This window comes from Polypterus senegalus, chromosome 7, assembly GCF_016835505.1.
Source record: "Polypterus senegalus isolate Bchr_013 chromosome 7, ASM1683550v1, whole genome shotgun sequence".
Taxonomy (NCBI): domain Eukaryota; kingdom Metazoa; phylum Chordata; class Cladistia; order Polypteriformes; family Polypteridae; genus Polypterus; species Polypterus senegalus.
The window spans coordinates 67632472-67656235 of NC_053160.1; the positions used below are offsets into that span (position 1 = coordinate 67632472).

The following is a 23764-nucleotide window of genomic DNA, read 5'->3' on the forward strand; positions in this document are numbered from 1 at the left end:
GCACAAGATTGGGCCTCACTGATAACAGGGAAGAAGAAAAAACTACACATTTTCATACTTCAGGCTGTGCCATTGTGTCTACTAAAAACAGAAATCTGCCATCAGGAAGGAAAAAAAGAACACGTTCTGCAGTTAACTTAAAGACAGTTTCAAAAACTGTGATGCATTCCAAAGGTTCTAATAAAAGGAGGAAGGAAGATGACAACTATATGCAAGCTCCTGCAAACTCGGAATTGCTTTATGCACAGAAATCTGAAAGCATGTGTATAGATTTGCAGCTTGATGAAAAACAGACTGCAGATCAAAATACATTAGATGGGAATTGCAAAATGGAGCTCCTCATGCAAGATGCCAATCACTCTGAGCTATATTACCTAAAAAATGATGATAAACCAGTACAGTTGCCATTATTACAAAGTACCATTAATAGAAATATATCATCTGATGCCAGTATCAAATGTTACTCCACAGAAGCATATAAAGTTTCAGATTCTGAAGCAGGGGAAAACAATACCACTAACTCCTTTTCCTCAGAGCTGGAGTCTTTTTACACTGCAATAAATCAAGATGAAAACAATGTAAAAGCTATTACCAATATTTTAAAACAAGCTAATAGCACAGCTTTAATTTCTGAGCTAGAGGCTCTAATTGCAAAATGTAGAAAGATGTTGCCTGTATTTGTTTCTGCTTTTGAGAAGGAACAATGTGTTGATTTCACCAGTGTCTTTGTTTCAAGAGAGAATTTAGTTGAGAAGAATATGAAAATGGCTGCTGTGCCAGTAAAGTTAAAAGTCAGCAGTCTGGACTCTTTTCTTGAACTTCAAATAATGATAGAAACTATACAATATATTGAGAACAAAATAAACTTTTCAAAGAAATGGCCAACATTCAGAAGTTTCCTTTGGTATGACCCAACATTATACAATGAATTGCTAAAAGGGAGAGTAGGATATCAACAGCAGTCTTCACTGTTTGTTACATTTCAGGAGAAACTTGGTCATGATGGTTATAGTGTGCTGAGAAAATATCATTCAGAATTATTTGGTTCACTAAAAGCAAAAAGTGCTGAAGTTAGTTCTTACTATGTGTATCTGAAGGAAAGACGGATCAGAGAGGAATGCAAAGCTGTAATGCAACACTATTCTGATTGTGATAGTTTCTTTCTGTCACTACCACTTTCTTGTGGAGTCAATTTTGGAGACTCTATTGAAGATCTGGAAAACTGTCAAGAGAATATTATGTCATTGATTGTATCCTATTCAGACAGACTGTGTGAAGATCATGATTTTGCAAAGCTTGAACATCTGTACAGCATTCTTAGCATACTAGGTGGAAAAATCAACTTTTTAAAAAACAACCAAACAAGTAGTCGTCGTATTTCCTGGTTTGGGCTAGAACACATTACTTTCGATGCTGCAAAAGAAATTGCATGGAAAGAGTACCAGCAGAATGGAAAATTAAGTTTGAGCACATCTTTAAATCTATACCAAAAAAATGCAAAAAAAATATCTAAAGTTTGTGAGGAAGCCTTAAACCGAATGCATGAATTCTTTGATGAAGTAAATGTTCCTGAGCAGCTTTCCACTAGCACAATTCATGCTGATGAGGACAGCAAGTCTAAATATCATTGTGATGGCAACGCAGATGTTAGACCTACAAATAAGAGAAAGGTGAGATCTTATTAAAGTACATTGTTGCAATTGATTATATTTGTGGTCTGTAAGTAGGCCTGGATCAAAATAATTATTATCTGAAAACTACAATCTAAGAATAGAATATTTACATTGATGCTTTGTGAATTTCCCCTTGGGATTAATAAAGTATCTATCTATCTATCTATCTATCTATCTATCTATCTATCTATCTATCTATCTATCTATCTATCTATCTATCTATCTATCTATCTATCTATCTATCTATCTTTATCATGGGTGCAGTAACTTGGGCACAACCCAAAATCTTGAAACTTCAGGTATCATGGACATCTTTTCAGGTACTGTACCTGAAAATGACACCAGATAACATATGGTAGTTCTTATTATAGACAACTATGTTATGTTGTCCTTATTTAGACAACTTTTAAATTCTGTGTTTTTTAAATAAATCATTCATATACACTGAAGGAGGAATTGAAGGAGTTTTCCAATATAAATTATTCTGTAATGGAGTAATGTTTTCTATATGGGTTACATGTTTTGAGAGCACAATGCACTCTGATTACCAGTAAATTAGCAATAATTACAGTTAGGTCCATAATATTTGGACAGAGACAACTTTTTTCTAATTTTGGTTCTGTACATTACCTCAATGAATTTTAAATGAAACAACTCAGGTGCAGTTGAAGTGCAGACTTTCAGCTTTAATTCATTGGGTTGAACAAAAAGATTGCATAAAAATGTGAGGCAACTAAAGCATTTTTTTAATATATTCCCTTTATTTCAGGGGCTCAAAAGTAATTGGACAATTGACTCAAAGGCTATTTCATGGGCAGGTGTGGGCAAGTCCGTGCATCTATTGTGTGTAATAAGATTCTGGGTTTTTTTACTTCTGTTTGTGATTTTTGAATATTGGATTTTGCTTTGGGTCTTGTTCTCTTCCTTTTTAGGCAATTCTTTTTTGTCCATTTTTGTGTTTCTTATACATAAATATCTTTATAACATTGCTGTTTTGGATTTGTCATTCACAACAGTGGTTTTTTTTTACAGATCCTCTCCATCAAAGGGTGTTTTAATATATATTGTGAGGGAATGCTGGGTGCCATACCTGGCCAGGACGCCCTCAGCCTCGAATGACTGGGGAGAAAGCATACACAGGGCATTTTTCTCCCAAGGACAAATAGATCGCAGCCCCCCGGGTAGCAGCAGAGCCATAGTTTCCCACAGAGCATAATTAGAACTGGAGTTGTTTGACTAATCCCTATTGGGCTACAATGGGTGCCGCCAGCAGATGTTGCAGGGATTGGGGCACCTCACCTGGAAGTGCTGCCAGGGCAGGCTTGTGGGATACTCCCTGGCTTTGTATAAGAGGAGCTGCCTGCCACAACTCCAGGAGCCGGAGTCGGGTGGTGAAGGACAAAGCTTACTTAAGGAGTGGATGAGTCAGAGATAGACAGTGAGAAAACACAGTGTTGTGATTAACTGTACTTGTGCTGTTAGTGTGGGAAACTCTTCCTGGAAATGTTTCACACAGAATAAAAGCTCTTGGTGCTTGCTTCTTGTGTCCAAGCCTGTATCTCAGGTGTCTGGGAAGCTGAAGTGTCCCTTGAAGGCCACAATATATACAAATATTTTTTGGCTATTGAAACCAATTCCCATTTTTAGTCCTGGATAGGCTGAAGCCTGCCAGTCAAGATTGGGGTCAAATTGTCTGGGGTAACACTTATTTCTGGGTAGGTTATGGAAGGCCCTGGCTAAGTTTATTCGTTTTTTTGGAAACCTCACATCCTTTCACCATTTAGCGTGCACTCAGTCATAAAAGACAGAAGGAGATCAAGTCATGACTGGAAAAAGGGGTTCATGTGAAGGGATCTATCTATAGAATGAGGAGATTATGTTTGATGACCTCTGGAAGAAACAGAGTATTAAAATGAAAAAAGAGATCCCGCACGTGTGGGTTTCATTACCGGTGTTCCCCGTAGGGTCTACTCCTGCCATGATTAAGAACCCTGTCCACAAATAGAAGAGTATTCTCAATCAATGAAGAAATTCTTCATTTGATTTAGTGGACGCTGCCATTTTGGTCGACCATTGCTGTGATATGAGGTTGGGTTGTTAGAGGGTGTTCCCTGGAAGTCGTGTTGTTTTATCTCATGCACCGTAACAGTATTTAAGCCCTTGTCATGTGTTTAAACATGTGTCATGCTCTATTTAGTGTCTTTGTTTGTGGATAAATTCTTTTCTACAGCTTGGAGCTTTAAACAAAGGTGAGTAAACTACACAGATTGAACTACAGTACTTAGGTGAAAGTGGCTTTTAACACAGTTGACATGGTTGCTGTATATTTTATTAACAGAGCTGGATAAAAGAATATGCATGTAACACTGTTTGATAAAAGATTACTGGCAGCATTGCCACCTGACTAAATGATTTCATCCTTGCCTCTATTATCTTATATTCTTGAAATAAATATATTTTTGAGTTACAGTGCATCCGGAAAGTATTCACAGCGCATCACTTTTTCCACATTTTGTTATGTTACAGCCTTATTCCAAAATGGATTAAATTCATTTTTTCCTCATAATTCTACACACAACACCCCATAATGACAACGTGAAAAAAGTTTACTTGAGATTTTTGCAAATTTATTAAAAATAAAAAAACTGCTCAATACTTTGTCGATGCACCTTTGGCAGCAATTATAGCCTGAAGTCTTTTTGAATATGATGCCACAAGCTTGGCACACCTATCCTTGGGCAATTTCGCCCATTCCTCTTTGCAGCACCTCTCAAGCTCCATCAGGTTGGATGGGAAGCATCGGTGCACAGCCATTTTAAGATCTCGCCAGAGATGTTCAATCTGATTCAAGTCTGGTCTCTGGCTGGGCCACTCAAGGACATTCACAGAGTTGTCCTGAAGCCACTCCTTTGATATCTTGGCTGTGTGCTTAGGATCGTTGTCCTGCCGAAAGATGAACCGTCGCCCCAGGATGTGTCTGTACATTGCTGCAGTCATCTTTCCCTTTATCCTGACTAATCTCCCAGTTCCTTCCGCTGAAAAACATCCCCACAGCATGATGCTGCCACCACCATGCTTCACTGTAGGGATGGTATTGGCCTGGTGATGAGCGGTGCCTGGTTTCCTCCAAACGTGATGCCTGGCATTCACACCAAAGAGTTCAATCTTTGTCTCATCAGACCAGAGAATTTTGTTTCTCATGGTCTAAAGAGCTCTTCAGGTGCCTTTTGGCAAACTCCAGGCGGGCTGCCATGTGCCTTTTACTAAGGAGTGGCTTCCGTATGGCCACTCTACCATACAGGCCTGATTGGTGGATTGCTGCGGAGATTCTTGGTTTGTGCTCTGACATGAACTGTCAACTGTGGGACCTTATATAGACAGGTGTGTGCCTTTCCAAATCATGTCCAATCAACTGAATTTACCACAGGTGGACTCCAGTTAAGCTGCAGAAACATCTCAAGGATGATCATGGGAAACAGGATGCACCTGAGCTCAATTTTGAGCTTCATGGCAAAGGCTGTGAATACTTATGCACATGTGCTTACTCAGTTTTTTTATTTTCAATAAATTTGCAAAAACCTCAAGTAAACTTTTTTCACGTTGTCATTATGGAGTATTGTGTGTATAATTCTGAGGAAAAAAATGAATTTAATCCATTTTGGAATAAGGCTGTAACATAACAATATATACTGTAGATATTTGTGCAGAGCCTTGTGGTTTGTGTGGGGTACAGCCAGCTAGGTTTGGTGAAACATACAATAATACTCTTGCTGTTTATCATTTTAGAATAAGGAATAATGCAAAATTATTTTAATTCATTTACTTCATTTTAATTCATTGACACTCTGGAGAATTGGTTGTAGACTTTTAAGTTTTTAAATGTTTTAAAAATTACTGTAAAATAGAGGACCTTTCTGAATATCAAATGTACTTCAGTGTACACCTTGTGAACTAATGGTGATAGTTCCTGTAGTAACCCTTAAGAAGTTACAGTTTGTATGTCTGTGATGGACTGGCACCCTGTCCAGGGTTTGTTCCTGCCTTGCTCCCTGTGCTGGGATAGGCTCCAGCAGATCCCTTTGACCCTATTCAGGACTAAGTGGGTTAAAAAATAACTGACTGACAGTTTGTATGAAAAACAGTTTACTTTTAATTTAACTTGTAAACATCATATATTTATAAAGACATACAGTATATTAAAAAATATGTTTTTGTTTTAGCTTTCCTGAAATGGTTAAGATTTAACAATTTTCTGTTAAGAAAGCAAATAAAATACAAATACATGTACAGTTTAAATATTTAGCATATTTTCCAAGAATATAGGTCAGTTGTAAAATGTGTCTACTGGATCAAAAATATGTTTATTAGCTTTAAGCTTTGACTGCTTTTACTAACATCTGTATGTACTAACACTGGTGTGGGTATTTGAGTATTTGACATTTGTGAGTTGTATTTAGTATGTGTATAATAACCTACAAATCTTAGATATTTATCTGTTTATATTTTAAATAAAATCCATACTTCTGATTTCAGTTTATGGGGTTTGAATTGCTGAAGGCACCACCTGAAAAAAAAAGGTATGCGAAAGCTTTTATATTTATATTGCAAATTTAATGGGAAATGTATTATACGTTCTAATAAAAGTGAATGTTTAAAGCTATTATAATGCAAACATTTTTCCATTGGCCTGTGCCTCTTGAGATGTGCCATAATTAATAATATATAAAGAAGATAGACATACACTCGATATTATATTAAAATGCACCATCATTTCCCATGTATTATCTACTGAGGAGAGCTAAATGAAATGATTTTATATATAAGCTTACATAGCTGTCTGTTTTCATTTGTTCTATGCATAGGACAGGTATTCTCTTGGCCACTGTAGCAGCTGCTGGTTCAATCTAAGTGAAATCCAGAGATATTCCTATTTTTTGTTTTTATTGAACTTGATTTCTTCAGCCAGGGAATCCTAGGGTTGTAACTGTGGCATACATCAATCAGCATTTGTTTGTAGCTTTTTGCAGCTGCCTGCATTAACGTGTTATGGAATATGGTCCATTGAGACCCATAGACTTTCTTTGATATGCTGTGCTAGCAGTGGCACATACTTTACAGTTGGGGCTAACTGAGACAGAGAGAGCTAGGCTGATGTCACCAGGAGGCGTGCAGCTTCGAATTGCTCAGAGCCTGTCCATGTGTAAAGAAGTATCAGAGTTCACCTTTTGCTCAGGCTGATAAAGGAGCCTGCTTCTGAAGATCTTTGTAATCCAGGCATCGCAGGTTTGCAGCTGGCCACCAGTATACCATGACCCCTTTTACTCCTTCTTGTGCCCACAAAATGATTACTTTTGTATCACTCATTAAATAAATGTGGCATATCTAACCCTGTTGGCTGTGTACTTACTAACACCTGGAGGCAATCTATAGTTGGCAGTGGTTTTTATCTTTATAAAGTATGAACTCTACCTGGCCTGTCACATTTGTTTTCCACATGTACTGCCTAGTATTTACATTTCTGTTTTTAATTGTCTTTTGCAAGAGATAAAGGGGTTTAATTTCTAGATGGCAAAAAAACAATCAAAGCTTATGACACCTTCTTCTAATCGGATAGAAGGAGTGGCCAGGCTTGACCCCAGTCCCTTCTGCTCCACTGCATTACTTTACCTATCTTATAATTGAGAATCTTGTTATGCCATTCTGCAATATAACTGTATGAGGATGATACAATGATGTACTTAATTGTTTAACCTTTTGTAATGTATTATTTTTTTTTTGAGAGGAGTCAGTTGAGGTGGTTTGGGCATCTGGTTAGGATGCCCCCTGGATGCCTCCCTGGGGGAGTGTTCCGGGCATTCCCCACTGGGAGAAGGCCACGGGGCAGACCCAGGACACACTGGAGGGATTATATCTCCTGGCTGGCCTTGGAACACCTCGGGTCCTCCCAGAGGAGGTGGCCGGGGAGAGGGAGGTCTGGGCTTCCCTGCTTAGGCTGTTGCTCCAGTGACCCGGCCTCGGGTAAGCGGTGGATAATGGATGGATGGATGGATTATTTTTTTAAACAAAAAATGTTTGAGTTATTTAATATTTATTTGGGATTATCTAGCTAACTGAACAGACTCACTAACTCTTAACCTTGGTCATAATTGGTAGTAAGGAAAAACCTTCCAGGTGTCATATTGCACAGTCTATTAGTATTAAAGACCCCATTTCTGTTCAAATGGAATATCAGTAATCAGCATGGGAACTAATATAGTGAAGCTTGGCCTCATATTCTTCATGAGCTCACGTTTTGGGCATGACACTCATTATTGCTTCATTAATGTTTCATTCTACCTTTAATATGATAGATACTGATAGGGCAATCTTGAGTGAGGCACATCAAACCCTCAGCAAACAGGTTAGGCACCAGTAGCTGCGTTCGCTCTTCTGCATTTCCCTCACCATTGTGGGTACCAATACTTCACTTGTTATGACCCACAAATATATATGGGTAATAAACACAATTTATCTCACTACATATCTCACAAGGGGAACCTTAACCGTGCTTTGGGGCAATCTATCCATTCTCCATCTGTGACCTCACGATTGTCAGTGACATGTCAGTTCTATTTGGTGGTGGGTTCCCTTAGACTGTAGTAACCTGTGGGGTTTACATTTGTCTCTGGAGCCCAGCCACCTTGATACAGGAAAAACGCACAGTCCATGTCATGTTTTGGAAGTTTGGTTACTGAAGTTCTTTCATAATCAGTTTCCATGTACTCAGTGGTGTTGTCATTGCCTCCATCATCCTATTAGCTATCCCATTTATAGTTAGCAATTCATGAGACAAGAGTCTATATCATCATTTTAGCACCACGTATGCTGGAAGTTTTTATTTCCAGCTTAAAGCTCTAAATAAGAAAAACAATAGCTAACTTTAAACGTTTCTGTTTAACAGTGTAGGATTCTTGTATCCAAAATTTCTGGCTTTTACCCAGGTCATACAGCAGGTGAGCTGTGTTTCTTCCTTCATGGTTCATACATCTAGTACAAATTATGTGACTGGAAGAAGCTTCCACTGTTTGGCTTTTTGGTCTTCTTGGGCAGGTTCTGTTCCCAGCAACTTCTGCTGGACAATCACAGATGTAGTCTCTCTTTTGCTGTTAATAATTCCTTCCTAAAATTGAAATAGAATACACTAATGAATCTAGAGAGCTGCTAGTGCATTTCGCATGGGAACACAGAGTGAACTTTGACAAATAAATATAATGAAGCAGGAGATACCATGTTAATCTACCTAGCTAATTAAAAGATACCATATTAACTTTCCTAGCAAATTTAAAGTGAAATCTGTTAAAAACACACGGTATAACACTGCATAATCTCATGTTTTAAAATGAACACACAAGAGGTTTGCTACAACATATATAACAAAATACATCAATTTGTTGTTCAACTATTGTTCATACTTTTTTTTTTAATTTGTAAAAGTGTTGATTCACAGTATCAGGTGCCATTGCAGACTGCTATCAATAGATTCCTCCTGTTGTACTTACAAAATGTCAGTAAAAAAGTAGCAACAGTTTGCTATATTGTTTTATTTTGTTTTTGCTACATATTTTGAAATTACATAAATAGTGAGTTCTAAACATAAGATCCCTGCTTTCTTTTGCAAAAAGCAATAAATGACAGAAATGTGAATGCTAGGCAGTACATATGGAAAACAAATGTGACAGGCCAGTTCACAATTTAAAAAGATAAACACTTCTAATTGTAGATTAGTTGTTATTAAGAAAACAGCCAACAGGGTTAGTTATGCCATGTTTATTTAATGAGTAATAAAAAAGTAATCATTTTGTGGGCACAAGAAGGAGTAAAAGGGGCCACAGGATACTGGTAGAAAGCCAGAGGAATTCCACTTTATATTTGGCAGCAAGGGTTTCCGTTGTGGAGTGTGTGGATGTAGTTGCATTTTGTGACGGGCAAGTAGCATGGTCACTTCTAAGCTTGTCAGGCCTTTCAGTTAGAACTGAGGCTCAAGGAATATCTGAGGCCACCTAATGGATGTCTGCTGAGACAGCCCTAAGACTTTCATAAAGCAGTCATGAACTCAGGCTTTATTTCAGGAATTGCTCCCTGGTCTAACGGCATGCTTCTTTGAATTTCTAGGTGGAAACCTTAACAAAAATTCTCCAGTATACATTAAGTATGCATTTCTGGATATTGTAATGTACAGTTAATACTTGTTTTCTGAATCGAGCAGACTTAAAATTACATGATTGAAGTGGCATATGCAAGCATGCAGTTTGTAAAGGGATGTCCATACATTTACATTTAAACGTTTATAATAATGATTTGTTAGGTTAACATAACAGATTGCAGTTTATGGATGTATAAATACAGCAGAGTTTAAACATTTCAATGCAGTTACATATTTTGGGTTCCAAACACATTTCAGTAATTCTGCTTTCATATTCTTTTATTCTCTAGATCAGTGGTTCTCAACTGGTATGGCTTTGGGACCCACCATCACCAAGCCGCGACCAACAATTTTCAACTTCACAAATTTATTGAATGAAAAGACAGTACAGTTTGATCCTGAAATAGTAGAGTAGAATATCACAGTATGCCAACACAAATAAACAGAGAGGGAAATATTCCCTTTTACACTCAATTAGCTGCATTTTAATTAAAACCAAAACTCTTCAGTACTACTGTTAAAAACTCTTCAGTAACTGTTTTAACAGACTCAACAATGCTTTCATGCACAAATATGAAATAAAAAAGTGCAACTACTGAGAAGTATTTACAAAAAAACTCAAATTATGTAGTTTTACCAGAGAATCCTCACTCATTGAATCTGTGACAACCAACACTGCACTATGGAAAAAAATCAGTTTCTTCATTAGCAGTTTTTTTTTTAACAAAGAGAAATAAATTAAACAAAGAGTGAAGTTCAAAAGGATTCAAGTATACTAAATTAATTTTTCTTCTGATTACCTTATCAGTATATAAATGGTGAAAACATTGAGCTTTGAAGAAAATTAAGCAACACTCACTTCAACCTTAGGTGTAACACTGACATTATAGACCTGAGTTTGGAGGAATTAATGGGAGAACTGAGCATGTTTTTTGCTCCTGACAAGAGTCTCAAAGTCTGGTGTTACAGTAGACAAAGCAACTCTGAGGTCATGCTCAATGTCCACTCTGTTTCTGTGTTTTGAACCAGAGCTCAGAATCCACACTCACAGAGATAGGTACTGCTTTAGTGGCAAGATGAGAATACTCGCTCATCACAGTGCTGCACCAGAACTGGGAGAGGCTTACCTCCATGAATTTCTTTTTTTAGCATGTGATCATGTGATAGCTCCACCAGCTGACTGTCTTCGTTGCTTGGCAATGTGATGCTTTCCATGTCGATTCCAAATGGGTCGCATATCCAGTCATCATCCTTCTGTTTCTCAGGAAAGTAGTCATTAAACCGCTCAAGAAGTTTATTCAGATGTGTCGTAATCGTTTTCCTCATTACATTTTTTCCTGACGCATCCAGTTACTGTCCCTCATGACAGGCATTGGGGAACATGTCGAGTCGGTTTTTAGAAACATGATTTGCCCACAAGGAGATCTTTTTTTTTTTGAAAGCATTGAATTTGTCATACTGTTCAAAAATGTTGTGCCCTTCTCCCCTGCACAGTCACATTTAATGTGTTTAATTGTTCAAACACATCAGTGAGGTAAGCAACATGTGCGAGCCACACATTGTTGCTAAACAAGTGTGCAAGAGGTGAATTGTTCTGGGCAAGAAAAGCTGTGATTTCAGCTTGTAGTTCATAAAAACGGGACAGTACTTTTCCCCTCGAAAGCCAGCGTACCTTGGCATGATACAACACCTGTACGTGCTCACTACCAAGATCTTGGCACAGTTTCTAAAAACATCAGGTGTTCTTTGCACTCTGTTTAATGTAGCTTACCACTTGGATGACATCTTTTAATGTTCCATGGAGCACTGGTACCATATCCTTAGCTGCCAGGGCCTCCTGATGTAAAAAACAATGGTTCTAAGTTGCATTCGGAGCTTTCTCAAGTATTCTCTTCAGAACCCCCAAGTTTTTTCCTGTCTTGGAGGCAGTGATACCAACACATATGTCCCAGCAAATACAAGTCCACAGAGCTGAAAATGTCCTCTGCAGTTGTAGGAATGTACGGAGCTCTCTTGTGCAGAGAAATTGCTCCTGTAAGTCCCTGTCCCACACATGTCTCACGTAAACAAGTAAAACTGCTTTGTTTGTTATGTCTGTGGAATCGTCCATTTGTAAGGCAAAATGACCACTTGCCTTAATGCAAGCTGTGGTCTGTTGTTTGATGTCATCCGACATGTCTTCAATTCGCCTACTAATAGTGTCATTTGACAGAGGTATAGTTTTTAGTTTATCCGCTGCGGATTGATCCAGCTCCTCTCTGACCATGTCCATGGCTGCAGGTAAGATGAGATCCTCTGCAATGGTGTGGGGCTTCTTTAACTTTGCAATACGATGTGCCACCAGGTAAGATGCACGGAGTTCCTTTTCTCGCTTCGAGCACTAAGAAGTAAGACACTTTTGTAATGTCCTCAGGTCTTGAAGTCGTCTTTTGAAGTACTCAACAGGTTTATCTTTGAGATGATGTTTTTTTTTCCAAATGCCGCTTCAGTTTTGACGGCTTCATGCTTTCACATGCCAGCACCTTGCTGCACAAAACACACTGAGGTTTTTGTCCTCCTTTGTCGTCAATATAAGAAAATCCATATGTAATATATTCTGCGTTGTACCTGCGTTACGCCATAGTCAATTGGCATATTATCTAATTGGTACTGATAATAACTGTGCAATATCTGTATACTGTACAATATCATTACTCTCAGGGTCCAACATCCACTACTCACAGCACATGATCATCATTATTGTGCAATATTTAAATAATGTGCAATAACCCAATAGTGCAATAGTTATTATTCTTTCCATATGTATATAGCATCGCAGAACGTTTTTGCAACTTTTTGCACCATTTGTTTATTTGTTTATTTACTTGTTGTGTTCTACATATATGCCTGCACTGAAGGAGCTGCTTTTAATCTCATTGTACATGTGTATAGTGACATTAAAAGGCATTCTATTTTATTCTATTCTATTCTATTCTATAAACAAAGTTTGTGGGTCTTTTTCTATGGTGTGAAACGGCATTATCGCCACCTACTGTTAAGAAGTGTGAACAGACGGCACTCCTTTTATTTTTTTTCTTAACATTTTTTTTGCCCAGTCAAAGGCCCACAACCCACTGAAAATGGGTTTGCTACCCACCAGTTGAGAATCACTGCTCTAGATTATATACAACATAATTTCTGTTTACAATACCAGCTTTCAGAAATAGGTATGTATTCTGAATAGCTATCAGCTACTATTCCTGTTTAATTTCATTATTTTATTCTCTTTGTATAGAATCCAGTCAATAAACTGCAGTGAGGATGCAGGAACTGCATTAGATTTGAATGCTGGGAATAGACCAGATCAGGAGGATTCAGTCAATTCAACAATAGTGAAAGAAGCACAACAGTGTTCCTTAGATCTAGTTACCCCTTCTGCTAACGCCTGTATGGATCTACAAAATGTAGAATCTGTAATGTGCAAGTCTAGAATATTGGAAGAAGGGTCTTGTCCAGCTGCTGAGAAAACCAAACCAGACAATGTTGAAGAAAAAACTCTGAACAGTGCTTCTGATTACAATTGTGGAGACCCAGCTTTCGGGATCACATCTGCAGTAAATGTGCCTTCAACAAGCCAAAGTAAAGATGAAACATTTCCTACAGTTGATAAAATACACCCAAAAGGTAAAAGCATTCCAATAGTTAATCAATCAAGGCAGCATCCCTTTCCATTATATGGATCAAAAGATAGTTATTCTTACCAAAGAAAATTGGGCTCTAAAGCCCATTTTTCTCATTCTACTAATATGTTCGTCAAAAATGACCTCAGTTCAGGAATGATTTATGGGACTTCTTCCTCTGACCAAAGTAGCAAGTGGCAGCTTTCAACAGTTAAACCTGCTGCACATTTTTGGCCATCGCATAAAAACCAAACTGAACAAAAACATCAAAATGATAATGAAATCCTTGTACATGAAAACAAGCAGTTGTCACCTTCTGAAGGATTTCCTCCACATTTAATCAATATAAACCATTTTTGTCCTCCTCAGCCATGGAACCAAAATAACTATTTTTATGGGAGCGATTCATATTTTCTATATTCTGGATATGCACTCCCTACAGCGAGTTTTGGAGCGAGCAATCAACAGAGTCCAACAATGATGAATTATACACCATATTTTTATCCATAGTTTGCAAAAACAAGACTCTGCCCTCCAGGTATGTTTATATAAAATATTTTGTCTGTTTTACCTGCATTTTTATCACTCTTTCATTTAATATTGTTTTTTATCAGTATGCTGCTGCTGGAGTATGTGAATTTCCCCTTATTAATAAAGTGTCTGTCTATGAAATAAATTAAACATTGCATGATTTGAAAATCCTATTAGTTTTTGTTACCAGTATGTATGTAGTTAAATTGCAAAGACCCTATAGTCATATCCACAGGAGTTTGTGTTAGAAGTCTCTTTTTGCACAAATATATATGAATGTCAGCCAGAAATTAACTAGCTACTAGAAACCAAATAAACATAAAAACATTATATAGCTGAAAAAGAACAGGTAAAGCAAACAAGTAATAACACTAAAAACAATCAATCAAAAAGAATGGGGTAAAAAATAACATAGAAGGAAAAGGTGCTTCAAAGTTAAGGTGGAAATTAGTGGTTTACCCCACCTACATTCTGTACATTGATTCATGTGGGCATATTTACCACTGTTACCTATTGTTAAAGAAAGTGGTTGGCCACAAGGGCACCACTTGAGAATTGAGAAGGACCTACAGATAAATGTGGTCAAAAACCTAGTAAGTTTCAATACTTTGAGGTGAGAATGCCGCATGTGACAAAACAAAGACACTAAACTAAATTCAAAGTCAAATAACTAAGCATAAGTTCAGAAAGCCAAGAATTATAGATGCTATTCACAATCCTGGATGTTACTTTTGATGATGACCATTATACTCTCATATTTGTGACGTAACATAATGTAATTTTCAATAGCATAAGAAAATAATGGCTCTCACAGGAAAAACAAAATGGCGGTGTGGTAACCATCAAAACATAAAAAAAATTAAAATGACTTAATTAAATACACATACTAGGAGGCAGATTATAATAAAACATTCAAACCTTTTAAAATTTGGTAGAAAAATGCATCTGTAAGAATGACAGTTTTACAGTCAAATAATATAAAATGAAAAACAAATAAAATAAAGGATCTAAAAAGAAAAGAGGAATAAACTGTGCTTAGGTGGCAATAAAAGTTAACACTTAACCCTTTCACCCAAGAAAACTTCCTGTAAAGGGGTCAAGTATTTCATTCTTATTCATTTTACCAAATGTAGGACTATTAAATAATTGGCAGGTATTTTCAGCATCTGTCTCTCCACTAAATGTGAGAAGTTTTTATACTATGCAAATATTTTAGACAAAAATGAAAGAAAATAAAAGTATAGGTTGTTAATTTATTTAAATATCACAAACTTAGTCCAATACCAATAATTGATTCCTACTCCAATTTTATTTAAACAGTGTGAAAAATAAAATAAAACTCAACAAGATATTTGAAAAAATACATGGAAAATATTACAGTGTGTTTTATAAAGATCCTGTGTTTGCCCTTATTACCCGTGTATGCTACTGTGTGAGGGCACAGACCCTAACAGGCCATCCCCATTCATTGCTTCATTCTATATCTTATTATTCTTGGCTACATTTTAACAGCTGGGCAGCCACCTACATGTTATAATAGTCCTGAACTGCCAAACCCCCTGTTATTTCAGTTATTCCCAGTTATTGTGTAGTGTAGTTTATCTTTTGTATAATCAATCTGTCACCAGTATTGTCAGTATTTATAGGTTTCTGTACTGACTGACTGGAGTGATGCCAAGTCTCACTCTTTAAATTACTGTTAGTGCTGAGCAGACAATTGTGCAGTTAAAAGGAGTGTCCTATGGAGCTGCCTGAGCACTAGCCAGAACAATGAAGAAATGACCCGCAGTGCAACTTTTACAGTATATCAAATGAAATACATTACAATAACAGTTGGTTTTAATTAATTAATGTAATTAAAAGGTTTTAATTGATATTGGTGACTGCAACAAAAAATAGCATGCACATGTATTAATTGTTTTGTTTTTTATGTTTCAGTCCCTTAGAAGCTGGCTTTTAGAATACTACAGAGGATTTTTAAAAGCCACATTGTTGAAGTTATCGTATATTACTGGTTTAGTTCGAAAAATGGTGATTGTTTCTCTAATTTGCATTTGTTACCATTTTAAATATAGTAGTAAAATATATTTTGCAATACTGCAATCAAACGGAAATGATTTATGTTTTGTTCTTGAGATATTTTTCTAATTAGTTCTGCTGGATATGGTTTATAGCAGTGTTGTATTCCAGGAGCAAATGTGTTCATCTGGTTCAAGGAAAATGTTTTGTATTAAAGCATTGCTTTTAAAACTTGTTTCAATAGTATTCCACAAATCACTGTTCATGGTGAAGTATGTACAGTACATGCTGTATAATTGTGCAAGTATATATTGTTTCTGTTTATATAAGTTTTACATTAATACTATGTTGTCTTCATTAGAAGTTTTAAATTAAAAAATAAAAGTTTTGTGAGGTTGTTATACTGCATTAATACAAGTTATTACATGTACCTTTATGTTTTCCCTTCTTAAATATTTTCATCTACCACAGGCTCAAAAACACATTCCTAGAATAAGTGAAGTACTTACTTGCAGGTATTAATTTTAGCAGCTCATAGCCTAATCATAATCACATAGTTTAATCCTGCCCTTCTTTAAGACATTTAAAAGAAATCGGTTTAGTCTGTCTTTAATCTGAAGTTTAGTTTTTCAGTTTCTTGTGTGAACCAAGTATTGTGTCTGCAGTTTTCTCTGTTTTGATCAATAGCCACCAGTGTTTTTTACTAAAAATTGTTGTTTAGTTATTAGTAAGTGTAGCTACTGGATTTTGTGCATGCTTAAAAATAGTGACACATTTGTAATGTTTATTTAACTATCTGGTGAAAAGTGTATTGATGGAAATGTAGTCTTGACTATATCAGTATTGCAACATGTTAATCAAATGTTAGACATGTTCTTGTAAATTGATATATTTTCAGTGATGTGTTAATATGTTTTCACTTTTCATAAGTTTGAACTGTCCACTTTTATATTAATAAACTTTGATGTGTCTATAATTATTTTTAGTGTCATTTCACTGAATGTAAACTCAAGACCTGGAATGGAATATTTAAGTTCAAATGAAAGAATATTTGGCAGTGAAATCTTACTGAGTGACAGAAGCACTGATTTACTTGACCATGAACTGTGAACATTAGATTTCTCTTTTCATCGTCAATAAATTAATTAATTAATTAATAGTACAGAATGTAATCACACGGTATTTAAATATGAAGTAAAATGGTTCACTGTTGTTTTGCAGTGGTGAACGAGTCACTATTTTAGATATTCCGTTTATCCAAACATTTGTTTCATCCTTGAAAAATACATTTAGTATTTTTTCAAATAAATGTAGCTTTTTTCAAATCTTGGTAAACATTAATTTGCCATGGAAAATTTAGATTTTAAGCAAAGTGATTTTAATACATTTTAAGTAATACCTTGCCTGCTCTTCTGCTTTAAAGTGGGCTATGTGGGGCATTGATAAAACATGAAAACAAAAGGCTGAAATTTAAGAAGCCACATATTCACATGATACTCTGTATCTTCAGCTTATTTATCAAGTGGTGTTTAAATGTGTTATTCACATGATAGTTGTACTTTGATTGTTAGCCTCTTTTCTGCAATTTCACAAAGATTAATTACAGTATATACTTTTGTGGTGGTTTGCAGGTTTTAAACTACAACTGATAATATATGATAATTGTCACAACATCCAATTACACTTGTCTTATAATTGAACCAAAAAAAATAATGAACATGCCTTGTGATCAAATGGTGTCCCCATCTTGTAATTTGTTACCAGAAGAGGTGTAACCTAAATTGGATTAAGTGGGTTTGACAGTAAATGATAGGATATATATATTTTGCTACGTATAATTTTTTCATAATTTGAGAGGAGATAAGTAATACAAATGCTAAAGTGTTTCATCATCTCATCTTCTCATCTAATCTTTTCATACTGCTTTCCTGGTGAGGATCAGGCCGCAGGTCAGCCCGTGCTTTTCTGTCACCAGCTACAGATTCCAACTTTTTCTGGGTGATTCCCAAGCATTCTCAAGTCAGCCAAGAGATTTAATTAATCCAGTGTGTCCTGGGTCTGCCACAGGGTCAACGCTGAGTGTGACATGCCCAGAGAAAATCCTATGGGAGCCGCCCAGGGGGCATCCTTACGACATGCCCAAACCACTTCAGCTGACTCCTCACAATCTAGAAGAGCAGTGAATCTACTCTGAGGCTCTCCCAAATTGCTGAGCTTCTCAACCTATCACAGAGTGCCAGCCCAGTAACTCTGCAAAGGTACCTCATTTCTGCTGCTTGCACTCACGGTTTCATTCTTTCAGTCATTACCCACAGCTCATAACCATAGGTGAGGAAAGGGATGATCAACAAGTAAACGATGAGCTTTGTCTTTAGACTCAGCTTCTGCTTCACCATCATGGACAGGTACAGCACCCGCAGAACAAGATGCCGCTGCTCCAATATGCTTGTCAGTCTCACATTCTCCTCTTCCATCACTTATGAACAGAATCCTGAGATACTTGAACTCCTCCACCAAGGGCAGTTGTTCCCCACCCTCAACTGGATAGAGTATTCTATTCTTTGCCAATAGAGAACCATGACCTAAGACTTGCAGGTGCTAAATCATATCCCTGTCGCTTCATTCTCGACAGTGAATTGCTGGAGGGTGTACCCAATGTCATCTGCATACAGCAACAATGATGTTGCTGTATGCAGATGTAAGGATGAATTTATTGTCAGATGAGAATGTTTGGTACACTTAAAGTTTAGATGATCTTCAAAGAATGACCTTTCCTAATTTATTTACCCTTGGGATTCTATAGACTTATTTTACACCATGTTGGACCACAGATCTCTATAGTAATGGGAAATGTTGGATCAAATAAGGTACTCTGGTACAAGAATACAATTAAGCCAGCAAACTTCCTCTGGGAATTGGTGTAGGCTGACTCTATGATAAGTTAGATCAGGGGTGGTGAACTCCAGGCCTAGAGTGCCGCAGTGGCTGCAGGTTTTCACTCTTACCATCTTCTTAATTAGTGACCATTTTTTTCTGCTGATTATTTCTTTTAATTAACTTGACTCAGGCCCTATAGTTGTTTCTTTTTCTTTAATTAGCAGCCAGACAATAACGAGACACAAAACAAGCCACCACATGACCAACTCCCCTGTGCCAATTACACAATATCTGAAATTAAAGAGAGGTGATGGTCTTGGTAAGGCTGATCTCTCAGGTCACCAAAACATTTTGACGGTGCTCTTAGAAAGAACAGAAAAACAACAGTTTTCGATATTTGTGCTGTGGCAGAATGAGAGCAGCAACAAGCTGTGGAATTAAATAACGGGTTTAATTAACAGCAAGAATTGGCTTCTTATTAAGAAAGTCATTGGAGTGAAATTGGTTGGAGTTTGAAGCCCCAGTTTAGCTGGTCATCTGTTGCCTCGTTTCTCATCTCATTTCTACTTGGCTGTCATTTAATGAAGAAAGGAATCAATTCAGAGGGCTGAACTCTTCTAACAGGGCTAGTAAAGTGATGGGGAAAAAGTTCATTAGCAGTGAAAACTGGTCACTGATTAGGAAAAGAGTTAGAATGAAAACCTGTAGCCACTGCGGCACTCCAGGCCCGGAGTTCACCACCCCTGAGCTAGATGTTGCCACCTAGAAAAGGAAATGGACTCCACCAAATACCTGGGGCCTCATGCCTAAAGCTGTGCAAAGAATTCACACTATAACATGGCATACAGACAAAAGTGGAAATGTGCGTACGCACAAAAAAATCCAGATGCATAAATCTGTCTCGAACGCCAACTTCCACGTTCTTCCGCTACATAAATCCTGGTCAGCGTGAAAAATAACGCACATGCACGGGCCTGCTGTCCCGCCCCGTCTCCTCCCAGAATTAAGCCTCTTTGAATATGCAAATCAACATAAATAGACCCTTAAGCTCAGCATTCTGTGAAAAGGCAATGGCAAAAGCACGGAGGGGAATTAAAAGAATTTCAGCAAATACCAAGTGGAGGCAAGGAAAAACTTACAATTTGTTGGTTTAAACAGTGGTATAAACAATAAAAGGAAGTTGATTGAGTGACATAGAGTGTCGGAGAAACTCGAAAGCTCAAGTCCTCAAAGTCACACAGTGCCCGAAATAAAAAAAAAGTTGTCAGATATCAAAGTCGCCATGAAAAGGCAATATGTCATACGAAAGCTTATTAGGGTACAGAGAAAAAAACATAGGCACACAGTGGGAAAAAAAGCACAAAATGTCAACTTTAATCTCAAAATTTCCACTTTAATCACATAGTTTATTTTGTCATTAAAGTAGAACATCATAAACTTCATCTTAAAATCGTTTAATTTACTAGTTTTTCAAATCTCATTGTAACTAAAGTAGCATGTTAAATGCTTTGTTTTGTATTTGATCTTCTATGTGCTCTATGTGTGTGAATCACTAAGAGCTTCTTCTTCCTCCGACAGGACACAGAATCCATTACATTTGTGATATTACAGCTCTCTGAATAATTAAAATACTGAGATGTATACTTGATATCATTTTTATGATGATAGGAGTTAAAGCATGTTATTAAACATGGGAACACGGTGGTGCAGTGCTTGTTCATGCCTCACTCAAGATGCTTGCTGCGCTGTGTGCGACCTTCGATGAAATAATTTACTGCAGCAGTACTTTCTCTTTCAAATGTGCTAGCGAATTCCTGTCCTTCTTTTTCTTTCTCCATGTAACCAATTCCCACACAATCAGCTCTGTAATAGACGTTAAGCCATCTGTAGGCTCAGAACGCCGATTCTTCAAAACTTTTGAGGAACATTGAAATATCTTTGTAGTACATGTTTAATTATTCCATCCATCTATCCTTCCCTTGTCATGCCAGCCCCAGCAAGAATACAGCGCGAGGCAGGAACAATCTGTGAATGGAGCGCCAGCTTCTTGCTAGCACTGTGGCACCGTGTCCTCACATGTTTAATTATTAACAATATAGATTATTTAAATGAAGTTAAAGTTTTATCTGTATAACATAATAAACATATTTTGCTGCATTTCATCTTAAAAATGATATAGTCATCATATGTAAATATGCGCTTTATAAAGTGGCTCAGGTTGTGCAATATTATAACTGTATCTCAAGTTTACAGTGAGGTAATTGTACTTATAAGTACAATGCGTTCTACAAGCAGCAATTTATGGACTGATTGAGTGTGTTTATAGTTCTTGGGATAAAACTGTTTATGAACTGCAAGGAAAGGCTCTGAAGCGTTTGCCATATGAGAGCAGTTCAATAGACAGCATGGCTGAGGCAGCGTGTGCTTGATGCTGTATACCGATGATTTTATTTCCAGTCAGCTGCTGTAGAGCTGTGATTCCCCACTCAGATACAGTGATATAAATACTCTGAGTGGTGCAGCGAGAGTAATATCGAAAAGATGATCCGCTGTGGCAACCCCTAACAGGAGCAGCCTAAAGAAGAAGAAGAAAAAGGTGCAATGACAGTAACAACGCTAAAGCAGCTATTGTATTTAAAATAGTTTGACCACTCTGTGGACCATTATATTGTTACAGGTTAATTACAATCAGATGCATTAAATTAATAAACAGTATGCGGTTAATCTCAGTGTATTTATAAAGCCACGTCAGGGATGTGGATCTAAAAAAGAAAGGGAAACCACACTGGAACAGTAGCACTGCTTTGATGCTGGGTGCCGACAGTTTGCAAAACCGAGTGGAGAACTTGCGTACACCAGGGTTTGAGCTAGCATGAAAATGTGTGTGGCTTTACACCAAGTTTAGGTTTTATACATTGCAATTTGAACGTGGAAACATTCGTACACAATATTTTTGTACATATGCACCATTTATACATGAGGCCCCTGTTCTTTAAGGGCTACATAAGGTGCAGGAACACTAGGGTTTGTCAGAATGAGCTCTAGCTTAGCAACCTAGAGACAACAGATTGTCTTCTCATTCTTAGAAGCTGTTGCAAGCGTTGATATGGAAGTTACTATCGAAGAAGGTTTAAAGGCTACCAATTGCAAGATTATGGTTAAATATTTACATTTATTTGGCTGCTCCTTTTATCAAAGGCAACTTATAACATTTGCACCACAATTGGCTGGAGCACAACTAGGTGAAGTGACTTGCTCTGGGTCAAGCTGAGTGGGATTTGAACCCACAACTTTATGGTTTGAGGTCCAAAGCCTTAACCACTGCACCACACTGCCTGCATTGAGTTGGAGAGACAACTGGGACACTTTTCCTAAAGACATCTTAACTATTGTTATTCAAGTCATAGTAGTTTTTCCTTTCCGACTGTAAGCTTGTAATTGTAGGGTGTTTCTCTGGGTTGCATCATCTGATCCTGATTGTTTTGTTGCCATTTCAGAAATTATTATTCATCTGCCATACATTAAATGAATCTTTTGCTTTAAAGCAATCGCACAATCCCAAATCCCAGGTTCAGCATGAAACTATTTTTATCTATATTTATTGTAAGATATTGTAAGATTCTTCTAAGATGTATTAAAGAAAAATCAGTCACCTCCACATATCCTGAAATATGCATTAACTGGATTAATTTAGGGAAAAAAAGTATGAATTCACTAATGTTCATTATCAAATATGTGAAGAAAATGTTTATGCAAATTGGCCCCATTTCATCTTTGGACCTCTGTTATTACATTCTTATAGTAACTATGACAGGCAAAACTATGTTGTATCCCACTGAACAGTTTATGAGTGTTTTATATTATTTGTTTGTTCTGGTAGAAAAAAAAAAAACTCTTTAAGCTTAAATTGAGGTAAAGTAAGCAATCCAAGGTTGTTTGGGTGTTACAGTATTTTACTCCTTATTGATTTCAGCTTCTTTATTGTACATCAAAATCCTTTGCAAGGGTAAGATTAAGAACTATTGCAAACTATAGGTCTCAGATATTGTGTTATTTAGATTCTTTGCAACAGCTTATATTTTACTTGTTTTGTTCTTTTTCTGTCACCTTTGACATTTGATTTGCAGCTGTTATATTGCATTTGCCAGGATAGACTCTGGTTCAGCATGAACGTGGACTAGATTAAGAAGGTTTGAGAACATTATATGTTGTCATAACCAACTGCCAAATTTATGTTCTCCATCCATCCAATCATTTTTCTTAAACTTGCTGATTATAGTTTTAGTGTCTATTAGGTGGACCTTATCTCAGCAAATAAGCTGTAAACTTAACATGCACATATTTGGGATGTGGGAGTATTTACATTACATGACTGTTGTATTACTATATTGTCAATTTAATAATTATTAGTCTGTTCATCCATTAGATATTTTCAAACATGCATAATCTAATATTAGGGTTACCAGGACTAGAATCTATGCCAGCAGCATCAGGCACAAGACAGGAAATGAAAATAAATGTTATAAAAATAATTAAGTGCCGCTGTTTATGTACAGTACTCATACCAAATTTATTATATTAAACAAGTATCAAATTAATTGGTTGTTCTTTGCCAAAAACATATATTTTAACACCTCGCCAGGCAAGATGTAATTGATTACATCTTGTCTGAAGAAGGGGCCTGAGTTGGCTCGTAAGTTTGCATATTGTAATCTTTTTAGTTAGACAATAAAAGGTGTCATTTTTCTTGACTTCTCATTACATCCATAATAGCTTACACAGTACAACACCCTAGTAACATCTCTTCAGCAATTTCTTAATTT

At 36.8% G+C, this 23764-nt stretch overlaps 1 protein-coding gene across 1 annotated transcript; it reads left to right on the forward strand.

The window, feature by feature from the left end:
- The first annotated feature begins 1316 nt into the window (after positions 1-1316).
- On the forward strand, positions 1317-14070 carry LOC120532152. The gene is made up of 3 exons (XM_039758036.1): positions 1317-1670; positions 6207-6250; positions 13130-14070. The coding sequence occupies exons 1-3, from the start codon at positions 1539-1541 to the stop codon at positions 14022-14024; spliced, it is 1071 nt and encodes a 356-aa protein (XP_039613970.1). The 5' UTR covers positions 1317-1538; the 3' UTR covers positions 14025-14070.
- The last annotated feature ends 9694 nt before the right edge of the window (positions 14071-23764 follow it).